Genomic DNA, 16992 nt, shown 5'->3' with positions numbered 1-16992 from the left:
TGCTGTCTGCTAAAATATCTCCTGCCTGCTGAAATATATGGCAGGAACAGAACACCGCAGAGAAAAGTGGGAAAGTTACTTCACCACTGTGAGGTCTTCTGAAACAAAGTAACACAGTCCCTCTTTACACTGGGATGGGCACACAAGGGCATTTAAACCTGTTGTTCTGTGCCTGATACACCTGGTTTGTCACAGACAGTGCTCTTCCACTGGTTTTCAGCATTTGTCAAGTAAGATTCAGATAGCGAGGTAACTGTCACTTGTGAATGCTAGGACTTTTTAAAAACTACTCTGTGGGAGTGTGTGTGTGTATGTATATAGTTGTGTGTAATATGTCTGTGTGTATGTACACATCCATATGAAAAAAGTAATCCTCCAAGCTCTGCAGTTGTGTATTGTAGGCTATGTAAGCTAGTAGCTTCTCAAGTAGTTCGCAGACTTAAAAATGTTCCCAGCAGGGGCACAGAGCCCTGTAGAACAAACTTCAGCCACTTCAGTATGTTTGGTGTTTCATCAGTCCTTTGCAGGTGCCTGAGAAGCCCAGAATTTGAAAGCTGGTCAATAGTGTTATACATTTGGGGAGTAACACTGATCTAACATACTAAAGCCTTCAGCATTCATGGGGTGATAAACTATGGGAATCATCACCTCATTAAAATGCCAGCACATCTGTAATTCTTGCGCTGTGGCAGTGATCAGTTCCTTGGTCTCTCAGCTCTCTTTTGCTGCATGATTAACTTTGTTTATTTTTGAAATGAGCTCTGTGAATGGCAATCACCAAAGCTGGTGGCTGCAGTGACGTTTTCTTATTGAAATGCCTGGTATCAATGAAGTGTTTCATCAAAAGACTTGTTCCCGTGAATGGTTTAAAGAGCCCACTGCTGTATTGTCATGAATATTTGTGAGACATACTGATGCCACTGATGCTTCTGCTGTTTACTCTTACAAATATTTCTCTTTTCTGTCATTTTTAGTGTCAGAGAAGGCCATGAAACCTTTAAAGAAAAACTTGTCAAACTTCATCAATGCTGTGACTGAGAGAGAGGACCAGAGAACCTATTTTTATTAAAGAACCAGAATTTAATGCAGCACTGTAAAGCCATTTCACAAAATAAATAGCAGCCCTGTGTGCTTAGATAGGACCATCTATTTTTAGCTTAAGAAGGAATTGAATGTAAAATGTTCTAATAAATTGAGCTGGAATTGGTTACAGGCAGTGGCTTTGACTCAGATTCACACCAATATGTGAATATCTTTGGGAGGCTTGTTTGAGATTTTTATCAGTGGAAAGCAGGAGGAGGGCTAGAAGGATTAGTATTAAGTAGAATTTCATAGTGATATCTCAGATTTAAATGATTGTGTTCTGTCATATTCTGGAAAAGAGCATAAAACCTGCAAATTTTAGGAAGTCTGTTGATTTGCCTGTCTTACGAAATCCAAAATATAACTTGCTCTCCTAGAATTTGTGAATCTCCTGACATCTCTCTTGTTTTGAGGAATGGGTAGAATAAACAGTATTTTCCAATTTGTTTAATCTTCCAACTGTATGACAAGGCTGTGCATATGTTAGGGGTTACCTGTATATTCTTTCCCAGCTACTCTGTGGAGACTTTCTTGTGGATCACCAGGACTTTTCAGGTAGAGGAAGGTAGATTAAAAGTTACTATGTCATATTTCAAATTTTCTCTTGAGAGTAGTAAAGATTCATTCTCATTTATTATTATTTAACTGAGATAATGAAAGACAGTCTTTGCTCCAAGCAACTTGCATGCTAAATAGGAGTTAAATCCCAATGGGAAGGCTTCTGTGGTTCTGCTGTGAAGGGAAGTGCAGTGTCCCACTGGAGCTGCTGACTGGTGTGAATGAGGGTTTATAAGGTCAGGGTATTTATTTAATTTAGTGCTAGAAGAAATACTCTACTAGACAAATGAAAAGAATTGAGTGTTCAGTAGGGCAGCCTTGAAATTGATCCTTGTTACTCTTTAGTGAGCTTTTACAATAATATTTCTTGCAGCTTAAGTGGCTTCACCTGCTTTCTTTTGTGGGCTGATTCAGTTAAAAGCTTCAGTAAAGCACATTGTTATGCTGTGGTGTTGCAACTGAGAAGTTATCGATTATATTAAAGTCTCTCTCCTCTACAACAGTTGTAAATTTGACATTATAAATGTTTTTTTTCTGTAAGGGTGTATATAAACAGTCACACTATACCCTGATCTGTGTGCTATGAATTTCTTAAAACAGACTGCTTCTGTCATCATTATTTTGATCTGCTCTGCAGCTGTGACCTCGCTTTCAATGTCTGTCACAGGTGACTTTGAACACTGAAGTTACTAGTGACTGAAAACTGCAAATATGCCCAGGGAGCAGTTTTTAAACATTTGCACCCATTTTGGTTACAGATGGTGTGTTTTAACTTTCTTGGTGTTTGTATGTGTCTTTCTCTGCTGTTAGTCGATGCTTCGAGGCCGAGGAGGCTGCTATAAACACACGTTTTATGGAATTGAGAGCCACCGCTGCATGGAGGCCACGCCGAGCCTGGCTTGCGCAAACAAATGCGTCTTTTGCTGGAGGTAAAATACCGATGCAGTTTCACTTTGGGATGGGGACTCTGTTCTACTCTGTCCCTGTCCTGTTCCTCAAACCTAGGGCAGTGTTACTTGTGTGCCCTTTTCACTTGGAAATTGGGGGAGGAAGTGTTTGGAAGGGAGCAGTGTTCCTCCCCCTTCCTGCCTGTACTCCTCCCCTTCTGAGAGCTGCAGAGTCTGTAGGTCAGGGATGGTAGGTGAGCTGGGTGGGTGGGCTTCACATCTCAGAGGCTGAAGAGGATCTGAGGGCTCCCCAGTGCCACCTCCTTTAAAGCTGAGTCCTGTACAGCCAGGTCTTGGGCCCCAGCAAGTTCCGACTAGCTGGGGACAGGTAGAATGAGGAATCGGGGAGGCAGGAGACAGACTCCTCTCCATCTACTGCCCTGCAATTCCCACTGCTGCTTGTGCCGAGCACTTGGTAGAGGTTTGGTTCCTTCTGGAGATCACTGTCTGGGACTCCCCATGGCTCCTGGTGCTCTGGAGAACATGAGCTGGCTCTTGTTGTGCAAAGCCACCAAGGCACTAAGCATGTGAGTATCTTTGTTTTGAAATGGGACCATTTTTCTTATTTAAAGTACCTTCACCCCACCAATTCAGTTGCGTTCTCAATGAGTGAAAAGTGATGACTTAGTAACTGTTGCCTTTCTAAAACAGTAGCTAATAAATGACTTTCCATTTTAGTCAGTAAAGTGACCCCTTATCTCAGCGGAATTACTTTGTTGTTAATTCTCTAAAGGAAGTGAGCTTTGCCTGGATCTGAACTGTGAGCTGCTCTAGCACTGCTTACTCACTGAAATGCCTGGGTTTCCGAGGGAGGTTTTTGCTAGGCTGGGGGAGTGCAGAATGAGAGAAAATGAGAAGCTCAGCAAAAATAAAAGCAGTGATGTGAAAGTGTACTGGGTGGGAGGATGTGGAGGTTATTCTTTGAGCTCTTGTCTTCTACCTTGCTAGCTAATTCAAACCATGGGGGCAGTGCTTCCTTTGGTATTTATGGCTATCCCAGGGGGCTGGCTGCCAATAACACCCATTCCATCCCTAAGCCTGGGTGTTCAACATCCCAATATTTCCATGCAAAACCAGCCAAATTCCTCTGAGTACCACTTTCAGTCTTTCATAGTCTTCAAGTTTTAATAATGCAAATATTTCATGAGAATATTTAAATGACAGCATCAGTGCAAAAGGAATGCTATAATTTTGAAGGCACTTTGCTACCATGTTAATGTTAAGTGTTAGACACTGGTCATCCTGTTAAGTTTGCAATTGGGATTTTATTAAAAATTGTTAACTGGTGCTCTTGATGGACTTTCATTGAGTGGTGTTCCTTGGAGGTCGGTATTGGGACCAGCACTGTTTAACATCTTTGTTGGCAACATGGACAGTGGGATTGAGTGCACCCTCAGCAAATTTGCCAACAACACCAAGCTGTGTGGTGCAGTCAACATGCTGGAGGGAGGGGATGCCATGCAGAGGGACCTTGACAGGCTTGAGAGGGGGGCCTGTGCAAACCTCATGAAGTTCATCGAGGCCAAGTGCAAGGCCCTGCACATGGGTTGGGGCAATCCCAAGCGCAAATACAGCTGGGTGGAAAATGGATTGAGAGCAGCCCTGAGGAGGAGGACTTAGGGGTGTTGGTTGACAGGAAGTTCAACATGACCTGGCAGTGTACACTTGCAGCCCAGAAAGCCAACCGTATCCTGGGCTGTATCAAAAGAAGCGTGGCTGGTTGAGGGAGGTGATTCTGCCCCTCTGCTCTGCTCTCGTGAGACTCCACGTGGAGTACTGCATTCAGCTCTGGGGCCCCCAACATAAGAAGGACATGGACCTGTTAGTGAGGCCAGAGGAGGGCCATGAAGATGATCAGAGGGCTGGAACACCTTTCTTATCAAGGCAGGCTGAGAGAATTGGGATTGTTCAGTCTGGAGAAGAGAAGGCTCTGGGGACACCTTATAGCAGCCTTCTAGTACCTAAAGGGGGCCTACATGAAAGCTGGAGAGGGACTTTTTCCAAGTGCATGTAGTGATAGGACAAGGGATAATGGCTTTAAACTGAAAGAGGGTGGATTTAGATTAGGTATAAGGAAGAAATTCTTCACTAGCAGGGTGGTGAGGCACTGGAACAGGTTGCCCAGAGAAGCTATAGATGCCCCCTCCCTGGAAGTGTTCAGTGCCAGGTTAGATGGGGCTTTGAGCAACCTGGTCTAGTGGAAGGTGTCCCTGCTTATGGGAGGGGAGCTGGAACTAGACATCTTTGAAGTCCCTTCCAACCCAAACCATTCAATGATTCTATGATATGCTGGCTTGAAAGGACCCAGCAAATGGCATGTTCAATGTGCAAGTTTTGCTGCTTTTTGTCAGAACAATATAATGACTGGGAAGAAAAATGTACTGCTTGTCTTTTTTTTTTTCTTTTTTTTTTCTTTTTTTTCTTTGTAATGTATCAGCTAGCATTTAGTTCTGCAGTGGTGACTGTACTGGTAGGAAGACGATTGGCATGCCTGTTATTGTCCTTCTGTCCCTACGCAGAAGGTACATCATAAACAGCAAATAGAAAGCAATAACATCGTCAGAATGAGGCATTTTGTTCCTATTATTGCATGGCAGACCATTTAACACTGTTCCCCTTCCAAATGACCCAACTCAGTATTTCTTAGCAGCAGCAGCCTGTGTCCTGAGTATGGGACTGAGTCAGGGAAATCAAGTGAAAATTGAAAAGTGCAGTAATTGGGATAAATTGCCATGTGTGATACATTCCACATGCCTCTAACTCATCACCTTGTAAATGTCATTTGTCACTTTTAAGAGGAATCCTGGAAACAGTAGTCCTAATGATAACGAGTGCTAGAATGCTTATTTTACTAATGTTAACAACCTGAATGCAAGGAAACAGCTTTCCATGGGACTGTACTGAAAAATGTTCTCATTTATTTACCTTCGGTGGTTGAAATGGGTTGCAGTTGTTTGACTCTTCCATATGGACTGCAGCTGTCTGTCTTCTCAGACCTCTATCGAGTTGGAAGACTTAAGGCTCAGTTTGAGACCCATCCCAAGGCTCGCTTTATGTATAACTTAAGCCTGACATAAACCAGAACTGCTGCTGAAAGAAGCTTTCTTCGCTTTGGTTGCTTTTTCAGACCCTGTGCTTGGGCTGCTACAGCCTTTGTGTGGCTGTGAGCTGTGCTGGTCAGGTTAGTTTGGTGTAGGAAGAAGGGATTTCTGTACACACTCTCCTCCTTACTGATTGCATGTCAGCACAATTCACAAACCATGCAGCCAGGGCTATCTACACTTTTTATTTTAAACCCACCGTGCCTTGCAGATTCTTAATCATGTGAGATTAAATGTAGAATTGCAGTCACCGGTGGCTGTGTAGGATAAACATGTTACCTTCTTTTTAGTAGTTACCATCTTGATCTACTGTTGGCAAAATGTTTTTAATACAGGTTTTATGCTTTGCTGGTCTTGTCATGCAGCTCTGCACACTAAGTTGCAGATAAGACTGCTGTGATTCTTTTTTTTTCTTGATCTCTTCTTTCAGGATTCTGGCATTTGTAGAGTCTGCCAATGTTTCCAACTGCATAACCACCACAGCTTTCCCAGGATCACTGAAGAAAAGGCCAAGGAGCCTGTTTGTTCTCTTTTCCTCACTTTGGCAAGAAATGCTGTAGTTTAGCCACTTTCCCTGGGAACTGGATGTCATTGTAGTTGGCTAGTTGTGACTGACACATTTTGGCCCCAAACCAGGAATCACAGGTGGAGCCAGCAGCCAAACACACTCAAAGTTAGGGGTTTTTGTAAAAGATGGAGCTTGACTGCACTGGAGACCTTCCTTCTCCTCCTTGTCCATGGAAGCGGTATGTCCCTGGTAGATATCAAGCCTGCCAGGACGCCTTACCGATGTGACCGCTGGCTCATACTTCCCTGCCTCTCCCCTTCAGAGAGCTGGCTTAGAGTTTAGTGATGCAGGTTTATAATGTGGCAGCTTCTTGGGAGGACAGGAAAAGCAGATTGTTCATTTGTATGGTGTTCCCCCTGCAAGGAAGCAATCATGCTGTGTTGAACTCCTGAGGCTGTTGCATCAAGAGCATAGAGGGGTGGAACCAGTACCTTAATTACTGCAACATCCCTAAGTCATAATTCTTCCTACAAAAATAGTCTGTCACTATCCATTATTGCTCTCAGCTGGTCTTGCTGTGTTTGTAGTGTCTCTTTAGCTTAATTGTCTAAATGGAAATGTGTGACTGAATCTTTTAATCAATTAAAGCAAGGGTGGGGACTGAGGCTTTCTGACACTGTATTGTGGCACCAGGCAAACCTGATTTGATTATGTTTTCTGGCTGCGTATCTCAAGCCCAATGAATTATTGTGGAGAGATGGAACAGCTAAATAAGATTTAAATTAATAGGGTTTATTATTTTTGCATCTGAGGAGGAGGCAAACCAGAGTGAAATATCCTGTAAAGAAATTGGTTCATGTTTCTTCTTCTGTAACTTTATGATGTTTATACCTATACTTGAACACATCAGCATTAGCTTGTACAGTAGGCAACAGCGGAAGTTCTGTTCACACAATCTAAAAAAGCCAGTGATCATAGTAAGCCCTGCAAAATGAAGAGATTAAAAAATTCAAAATCTCTCATAGGAGAGGTACTTAATAAGGTCATTAAAAAATTAAGAAGAACATATAGATTGAAACAAAAGCTTCTTCTCATTAAGTAACTTGACTCCAGAGGCTAAATTCTTCAGGGAAATGTGAAATATTATGATATCAAAGGAGTTGACACTGCAGGTTTGTAAAACTTGGAACCTGAGCCTGAAAGCTCAGAGAGTCTCCTTGCATCTACAGCCACCAGTCCTTGTTCTGCTAAGTTAATACTCTCTTCTCTCAGTGTTTCAAGTTGGTTATTGTTTGTTTACAGAATTAATATATTGTGACCCATGTTCATTGTTTCCTTCAGATTTAATTCTTCACCGGTTTGTTGACCTTTGGGCCTGTCTGTCTTCCAGGAGCTCTTGAAATAACTATATAAATGGGGTAGGGGGCAGGACATCATAGAATATACCTAGTTCATCCCCTGTCAATGTTGTTTTTTTAAAAAAAAAAAAAAAAAGTCTTGGTGCCTTTATCTGCTGCTCTGCCAGCACTGTAATAATGTGAGGCATTTCTAAGAGAAAATGTTGATGTGGTCCATCAGGTGAGATGGGAGCAGACCCTGGTGACTGTCTTGGCTGGCTGTATATGTGCCAGCTTGCAGAAGCGTTGGCACTTTGCTGAGGTGCTGGCAGTGCTGTTGGTGCTTGAAGTTTACACAGGATGGGGTTGCATCAGTTGCTCAGTACTGTGCAAAAGGGTGTGGTGCTCAGGGTGGCTCTCAGTATTAGTTAGACACTATTTTGCCAAGTCAGGCACAGAACTGTTGGGGTAAGGTTGCTGTAAATGCACTTAGTTCCCAAAGTAGTATCTGCTGTGTGAGGATTCCCAGCATACGCTGTGCAGTGGGCAGTGTTTTCATTTCTGTTATGCAAAAGGCTTATGATAGGAAGAAGTACTGTGCCAGCAACTTAACTGGGATTGAAATCTGTGCTTTTCATCTTATAGCAGTGTGCATTTTCCTGGTCTTGGACTTGCTGAACGCTTCTGTAGTTGTCATTATTAGTTTACATATTTATGGCATCAGTAGTGCAAATAAGCAGATTATTGGCTGTGAAACGCTCACACGTATCTTGATACTTACTGCAGGTGGTTGGTGACTTGGTACCCACTTACAGTAAGGAGTAACGTGATGGAGTGATTATTGGCTTTGAAAGCAAATTTGTACATCTTGACATTCAGGTTAGTTTTGAAATAGTCTTTGAGACTGCTGGGTGTGGTTCTGCTGGGAAGGAATGAAATATGTTGACACAAGCACAGGGCAGACTTCTGGGAGGTGCTCAGCATTTCCTGCCTTTCTAGAAACTGCTTTTAAAGAAAGTGAGCATTTCTCAGAGTTGGGATGTAGTTTTTCAGCATGGAGCATCCTCCATCCTTAAGATTTCAGAAGTGTGAGTTAGAAAAGAATAATAGAATCATTTAGGTTGGAAAAGACCTTTAAGATCATTGAGTCCAATGGTAAACCTAATGCTGCCAAGTCCACCACTAACCATGTCCCTAAGTGCCACATCTACGTGTCTTTTAAATACCTCCAGGGATGGTGACTCCACCACTTCCCTGGGTAGCCTGACAACCCTTTCAGTGACGAAATTTTTCCTATTTTCCTAATATCCAATTTAAGCCTCTCCTGGCACAACTTGAGGCCATTTCCACTTGTCCTGTCACTTGTTACCTGGGAAAAGGGGCCAACACCCACCTTGCTACAACCTCTTTTCAGGTAGTTGTAGAGTGCGATAAGGTTTCCCCTCAGCCTCCTTTTCTCCAGGCTAAACAACCCCAGTTCCCTCAGCCGGTCTTCATAAGTCTTGCTCTCTAGACCCTTCACCAGCTTTGCCCTTCTTTGAACATGCTCCAGCACCTCAATGTCTTTCTTGTAGTGAGGGGCCCAAAACTGAACACAGTATTTGATGTGTGGCCTCACCAGGGCCAAGTACGAGTCCCAGTACCAGAAGTGGGTTCTTCTAAAAATCTTCTGAAGTTCAGTCCCCTCTCTGTTCAGAGGAACTGGCAAAACTAACCTAAAGTCCTCACTATTGGTACCATCATGAGTTGCTGCCAGGTGTGGTAATATGACCAAATTATCTTACAAGGAGAAGACTAAATTTATTCTGATGGAACAGCTGATTTGAAAAACCTTAGGAAGTTAGTGAGCTGCAATGCACTCCTAGTGAAAATGTAGAAGTTACAGGTTGATTTGTTTTGTTTAATCTAAAATTCATCAATTCATTTTGGGCTTTTCACCTGTTTCTGAAAAATCTTTTTATTTAAGTTGATTTTAAAACATGAAAAAAGTCCAAATTTTCTTTTGAAAATACTGACTATTTTGTCATTTTAAAAATGAGAGTTTTCTTTGGATGTTAAGATAGCCAAACATTTGACTTCAGCCTTATTCCCCTGATTTTTTTTCTTCATTAAAATGGTTTAAATATATCAGCGTTTAGGAATAATTCCATGCCTTTTGAAAAGCTTTTTTCTCTTCCTGAATTTATTCATAACAAAACATTATTTTTCTCATTCCTACAGCTAACAAGATTGCTTAGAGCAACGTGATAAATAGTTGTCTGTTATTTAACAGGAAATTTGTATAGAAACATTGTGTTCCTCCTCAGACAGCAGTCTAGATAGGGATTTTTTTAATTGTTGTTCTTATCAAAACTTCTCTTTCTTTTTCTTTTTGAAGTGAGTGTCATCTGGTTTTGTAGAAAGTAAATCTGAGAGACTTGAAGTATTTACTTTGTCCCCGCCATAAGGCATTTCGCAGTCAAATGCGAGTTATGACTATGTAATACCATTGACGTGGTGATCTTTTTAATTGCTCTTTGTCCTCCCTAAGTTTGCATCTCCAGCCAGGTTGGTTCTACCTCAGATATGGTAAGCCTGCCTCTTGAGCCATCATTCAACTCTTGGGAGGTGCTAAATAGGACCAGTTCAGAACACAACCCTGCAGATGCCTTTTGGATAGATCTAGTGTCCTACTGAATCAGTGATAACTAATCTTTGATTCAAGTTTTCTACCCTGATTTGTGCTGTCTTACAAAACAGTGCTGCTTACAGAGCGTTTCTTTGGGCAGATTATGAGAATATTGGGTAAGATGGTGTCAAAGCTCAACCTCTTCTTTCCTTTTGCCTACAAGGACCACCTACAAGGTGGTCTTGGCATGGAAGGTTCTCAGCGCGTTCATGTTGGCTGTTACTTATCTTAGTGCTGTGTTCTGGGGCTCACAAACACTTATTTAATCCAGTATGTCCTGAGGAACTGGGAGTTAAGAGGGGCTGGTATAGAAATCTTTGGCTCCTGCTAAAGTGGCCATTGCATTTGCACTTTTCTGGTATGTTTTAAATCACTTTTACATGCTACTCACAAACTTTCAGCTTATTACTAGTGACTGATACTGTCAGCCAATTCATCCAACATGTTCTAGGGTGAGTTTAACCATCCTAGTTGAAAAAGTTTTGTTTAGATTAAATATCTCTAACCTGTCCTCTTTCTCGTCCAATTTGTGCTCTTCTCATTGCCATCAGGAGAAAGTAGAAGAAAAGGTGCAAACAGGTTTCTTGTCATCATGGAAAAACATTAAACATTGTTTGTTTGTGCATTGGACAAGCTTTTTTCTTGGTCTTCCCTTTACTTCTCACGTTGTTATAGGGAAAGTTGTTCTTGTTAGCCCTTTTGTATGTCCTTTGCTAGTTGCGTCTGATTTTTTTTTTTTTCCTTGACCTTTCCCATTATGACCCTGTATTCTTGTGCTCTTCCTTTTATTTTCAGCTGGAGGATTGCAAGGTTGCAGAAGTGCCTGTGATTCTGCCAGACTGGTTTCTTGTTACACTTCATATCTTTGCTTTTTATTGCTGCAGTTTGCACTTCTGCCTTAATAAGGTTTAAAAAACCTGCCAGTTCTCCTGAACATCTTTGCCCTTAAACTCTTCTCCTCTGGGCTCTCACCTGCTGGTTCTCAGGATTCACTGAAGTGTGCTTCTTGAACTCTCTTGTTTTTATTCTGCTCTTTCCCTGCCGTCCCTTCCTGGGAACCATGTGCTCTGTCCTTTCATGATCACTGCCACCAGTGTTTCCTCACCTTCATGTTCCCCACCAGGCATCAACATCAATCAGTTGATCACTGGAGTAAATGATACTTTATACCTGTGCTGCGTTTTCCCTCAAAGTTTCTTGAAAGACTTCATAATACTAAGCATTGCTCACAGAAGAGGGTGAAAAGTCGATTTATTAAAATAATACATAAGAGTTCAGCGAGGGAGATGCACTGCCCCACTGAAGCATACACCTACTTCACAGAGGTTTGATTGACTGCCAGGGACACTTTTGAATGCTGGCAAGTAATACTGGTAGATCAAAGGTCTGATGAGAATGCAAATAAGGCTGGATTGGAGTCAGTCTTCTTAGCCAGGGGAGAGTGGGAGTGAACTGGGACCTCCCCATCATGTTTTGTGCAGTCTTGCATTGCTCTGTGGTGGTGGGGTGCTGTGGCAGTGATGGCTTGTCTCTGAAGTATCAAATCAAACCTGTTTCACACCTGGAATCTCTAATAAAATAAGGGGTTTCTGGTGTGTGTGGCTTTGGGTGAGATTTTTTTTTTGCTTGTGTTATTTTGGGAAGGGAAGGAATACTGTGCACAATTACCTGCTCAAGACTTGAGTAGCTGGTGAGGTGGATGATGAGGGTCACAGAGCCTGCAGGGGAATGGGAAGGTGATAGTGAAATTCTGTCTGTGCCAGGAACTGTGAAAAAAATCTCATCAGCCACAAGACATTACTTTTTTCCCCTGCATTTGAAGAGAAACTGCTTTTTGCCAAATAAGCTGCTTTGTAGACATGACCTGGTATGTTTATTAAACAGTTAGAATGTGTTAAAAATTCAAGCACTATTAGACACTAATAGCTGTCCAGCATGCATCAAGAGCCTATTGATTTTCTGCCAACTTGCCCTATTAAATATACAAGCTACAAGTTATGTAGTTAAACATGTAAGAGTTTTATAAATGCCTTTTATAGTTGGCATTCAGAAAACTTTCCATGTTGGCAGATAGAAGGAAAAAAAAAAAAAAAAAAAGAAGGAAAATTCAAAAAGCAAAGCTGTTTTAGCTTAAAGGATCTTTGAGATGGTAAAGTAGTTTGAGAAGAGCATTTGAATCTTTGCTCTTGAAGTGGATGAAGAAATGTTTGGGCCAATGGGCTGTTTTTATTGATGCTGGGTCTAGAATTTGTGTGTTTTAGCACTGTCAAAGTGTGGAGCTGCACGTCTTTCTCACTTGGAGAAGTCAGTGGGAGTCTTTCAATTGTCTTCAGTAAGCACTGGACCAGTTGCTTCATTCTGAGAAAGTGCTTCCCTCTGTCTTTTCTCCTTTAGTTGAATACTGGGCATCATGTCCTAATGCCCATGTAGCTGGGAGGCAGAATACAGCAGGTAACTTCACAGTGTCTCCGTGGCTGACTTCCAGGGATGATGGAGAGTGGTAGAGGAAACAGAGATCAGCTGGTCAGAAAACAGAGTTTCAGGAGTATAGATTGCTTGATCTTGTTTTCTTGTCCAGAGCTATGTTAATACAGTAGTGCTATTTTGAAAGACACTGCAAAATATGCTACTCTTCTATTAATAAATTATTCTATCAACTGCAGTAGGATTGGTAGGGGAAAAGTGGAGGAACTTTTGTAGCATATTTTGGAAAAAAGCAGGAGAAAATGGAGAGAGAACAAGGAACACAGAAATTTGTTGATTTTCTTAGGATGATACTTAAAGGCTGAATTATCCCTGTTCGATACCAGTCTAAGTGCAGTAATGTTAGTGGGAAATTCCTCTCACCAGGGAGAGGTCTGTGCCCTTGTACAGGCTCTCTCTGGGTTGTGTTTGTCCAGGTGCTAGCATGATGGGTGCCATGCCAGTTGCTTATAATATTTCATTTGCTAGTCAGGATGCATTTTTTTCCAGGTGACTTACAATGACTTTGTAACATCCTCTCATGCTAGTGAAATAGGGAATGGAGAGAAACTCCATATATCTTCCAGGTGCTTGGGTGGATTTGTCTGGGTAGGCTTTTTCCATTTTTGAAGAAAATGATATATGGTACAGTGGTCCTTTCCGGGTAGGCAAGGTTGGGTTCCGGAACCCAGTGTGACACCAGCTGTCCCTCAGATGGAAGATCAGTGGTTTTTATCCTGCAATCTGCTTGACTTGGAGAAATTAACTTTTTATTTTTATTTTTTGCATTTGGGTTTCAGTAATGCAGTAGCTAGCAGATCTCAGAAGTGATGAGAAGCCCCTATTGAGTAAATCTGGGAGATTAACCAGATCCACCAGCAATGCATCTCTGGCATACTGCAGACTTCCTAGTCTCTTCATATAGTTTGAAGTAGTCTGCCCTCAGCTGTCTTGTTACTACAGCATTACACAAAGATTGGGTTAGAAACAACTCCTGTCCTTCTCAGGGTACCAGTTGGTACCTTCTCAGTGGAACTAAAAATGTCTTGGGGCCCTCCTTTCCTAATGCTTTGTGCAGCTGTGGTCAGAAGAGGAGGTAGAACCAGATTTCCTTTCTTTAGAGGTCTTTCTGGCTGCAGAACATCATTTTAGCTTATAAACGTTTTACCTGTGACTCAGAATAGGTGTGTTAAGTTGAAAATAAACTGCAAGGTCCATTGTTCCTTCTGGGGAGACCAGAGCCTGGAAGCAGAGGGGTATGAGAACGGTGTTCAAAGATGACATATGAAAGTTGTCAGAAGCAGGATATCACTGAGAATTGCTTGTTGCTTTTAATATTATTAAACAATGTCAAAGTCCCCAGGGCGATAGATGGGTTATTCCATGTATGTTACAAACAATAGTGAATAACTGTCTCTCTTTCCTTCAGACATCATACAAATCCAGTGGGCACAGAGTGGCGATGGAAGATGGACCAACCTGAAATAATCTTGCAGGAGGCTATTGAGAACCATCAGAATATGATCAAGCAGTTCAAAGGTAACTTCTCCCACTTCTTCCCCATTAATGATGCTTTTGGAAGATAACCAGCAGTAGCATCTTCAAAGCATAGATGAAAACGTTCTGGTCATCTGTGAAATGCTGGGAAGGAGGCATGAGATTTATAATATCAGAAAGATGGTTAAGTGAGAAGAAACTTTTGTGGTACACACTGTTTCCTGAGATGTTTTGCCTCGATTTTGACATTAGAACATGAGTCAGCCATTGGTTATCTACTATTGCCGTGAGGGAGTAGAGTGTAGTTTCCTGTTGTGCATCTTGGTAGTTGTCATCCTTTTCCTCGATTTGCACAGAGGCTTCCGCACTGGTTAAAGCTGGCCTGGATGATGAGGAATCTTGATTCTTATATAAAAATGAGGGCAGGTAGAAGGCAAAGGGAAACAACCTCTAACCTGACAGGAAATACACTGCCCAGCCTTAATCCCCTGGGAGCTTTTATGTTAGCTCTGAAACTTCTAGATTGCATTTTTCTCATTAACGAGTGAGCAGTAGCATTCAGGGGATTATTATTTTCAGGAATTATTCAGTACATCTGTTTGTGACTGAAGCTGCAGTTACACAGCACCTCTGAAAAGTACCGTATTTTGCTTCCTATAGGAACTCTTTATGAGTTCTTTATTTATTCATTATGTATCTATATCTATATATATAGATGGTTGGGGTTTTTTTCCCAAATGTGATAAACTTGGTTACTCTGCCAAGGTCAGCTTTGTGTGCTGGGAGGGCGGGCCAGCTTGGCAGGACAAGTCTAGGACTCTGCTCTTCCTAACTGACAGCGGAGGCTCTGTGAGCAGCAGGAGTGGAATGAAGCATCCATAAAATGTGCAAGATGAGCCTTAGTCTTGGCTGTCATTTTGGGAGCCCGTTTGTTTATGTTGGCCGTGCACAGAAGGAACCTGATGGATTAAAAATGTGACAGGCAAAAAAACCCTTCTGTCAGCAGAGCAGAGTTGCTCTGTCTCATTCACTGGAGTTATATAATAGGCAGGAAAATAACTCAAGTTATGGCTTCATGAGCTTTATTTTCATCAAGTGGCTGGTTTGAATCATCTTGCACTCTCAGACTAGCAGCTCCAGGGAAGCCAGTTTCCTAGGAGCTCCTGTGCTGAACTGGATAGGGAGCAGCCAGACTAACCAGACCTGGCTGCACTCTGCCTGTTGCACATGTGTGGTCTGATGGACTGGATCACAGCTCTAGAGCTCGTCCAGGGGAAAGCAGTGAAGGTGCTGTAGTGGCATAGGGAAAAATGATGTTTATTTGGTAGGGGAAGGTTTCCTTGGGGAAGCACTAGTGAGATGAGAGGAGTCAGTGGAGGAGGTAGTTGGTATCATTAGTGCACCTTCCTTCAGATAAGCAAAGCACAGCTGTCAGTGCTTGAGGTAGGGCAGTCTGTAAGGAAGTGCAGGTCTCATTCCCTAGCTTTGGTGTTTCTTTTGCGCTGCAGCCACGTGGGTAGTGTGGGGAGAGTGCTGAGTTAAGGCAGGATGCCTGCAGCAGTGCTGCCTGGCTGGCTGGGCCAGAGCTGGTGCAGGGTTTCATGTCTGCCTGTTAACACAGCTGGTGGGATGCAGTACCAGCACAGCAGGAGTTTGGGTACAGGTGGTCTGCATGAGTGAAGAGCATGTAGGGTGTCAAATATTGTCTGGAAGGTTGTAACAGCAATAGAAGACTGTTACAGCTATACACAAGAGTATGCATGTTTAATGCTTAAGGCACTGAGCACTTTTCAAACTCTGCTCTTTTATTCAGTCTATTCTGGATAGCCAGACTCTTAGATGAGTTGAAATGTGGCTGGGCATGCTGAAAGGATTGTGATCAATAGCTTGAGATCAGTTCGGTGGCTGATAACAAGCAGGGTACTTCAGGGGTTGATCCAGGAACCTATGTTGTACAACATCTCCATCAACAGATGATGGGGGTGATGATACCAAATACACCCTCAGCAACTTTGCAGGTGATACTAATTTAGGGAGGGTGGCACGCACACTTGGTGGCATAGCTTTACTTCAGTGGGACCTTGAGAAACATGATTATTGGGCCAATAGGTGCGTGTGGAGTTCAGCAAGAAGTGCAACGTTCTCTGTGAGAGTGTTATAACCCCACGTTGGTCCATGCTGGGAGACCCACCTGCCATGGTAGAACAAGGGACAAAAGACTTGAGTTTCTGCTTGGGAGTTCAGGTTAGACATCAAAATAAACTTGTTCAGCCAAGGTGGTGCCCAGAGAGGTAGGGGACCCTTCAACCCTGGAGGCTTTCAAGTCTTTTAAGTAAAGCCATTATCACCCTGGTCCAGTGTTGGCAATTGTCCTCTCTGAGCAGGAGGCTGGACTAGAGACCTGCAGGAGCCCCTCGTAACCAGTAGTTCTGTGACTTCTGTTATGATTGTGAAAATTGAAAGTCTTACACAATAACAACCCTCCTTCTTTTTATGCGGCAGGACTTGACTCAAAATAGTCATTTATGTTTGCTTAGGAAGAAACCACATGTTGTTTAAAGTGATGACTATATTTGCATGCAGTTGCTTATGGTATTGAGGGTATACTTGTGAAGGCAGGAATTGCCCTCAAGCTGTGAAGTTCTGGTGCAGTGTGATGGAAATGTTGCCCCTGTGTGGCAGAAATGTGTGGTGTTTGCACTAAAGAAAGGTGAAAAGCAAAAGTTATTTTGCAGATGCGCGAAAGCCCTACCTTCTTCTGAGTGCAGGAAGCTGTTCAAACCCAACTTCAGACTAAGGAATAACCCTCTTCTTCCCTCACTACTCCCTG

At 42.5% G+C, this 16992-nt stretch overlaps 1 protein-coding gene across 2 annotated transcripts in view; it reads left to right on the top strand.

Moving 5' to 3' along the window:
- The window catches only part of LOC126039943 (S-adenosyl-L-methionine-dependent tRNA 4-demethylwyosine synthase TYW1-like), a 112025-nt gene that overhangs the window by 33645 nt on the left and 61388 nt on the right, over positions 1 to 16992 (top strand). For both annotated transcript variants that reach the window (XM_049803787.1, XM_049803788.1), the window contains exons 10-11: positions 2452 to 2570; positions 14095 to 14204. In XM_049803787.1, coding sequence (XP_049659744.1) covers positions 2452 to 2570; positions 14095 to 14204 — 229 coding nt within the window. The remainder of the gene's footprint in view (positions 1 to 2451; positions 2571 to 14094; positions 14205 to 16992) is intronic.

The sequence above is a fragment of the Accipiter gentilis genome, chromosome 6 (assembly GCF_929443795.1).
Source record: "Accipiter gentilis chromosome 6, bAccGen1.1, whole genome shotgun sequence".
Taxonomy (NCBI): domain Eukaryota; kingdom Metazoa; phylum Chordata; class Aves; order Accipitriformes; family Accipitridae; genus Astur; species Astur gentilis.
Note: the sequence above shows the minus strand (reverse complement) of the source record. Positions and strands in the feature narration are given on the sequence as shown.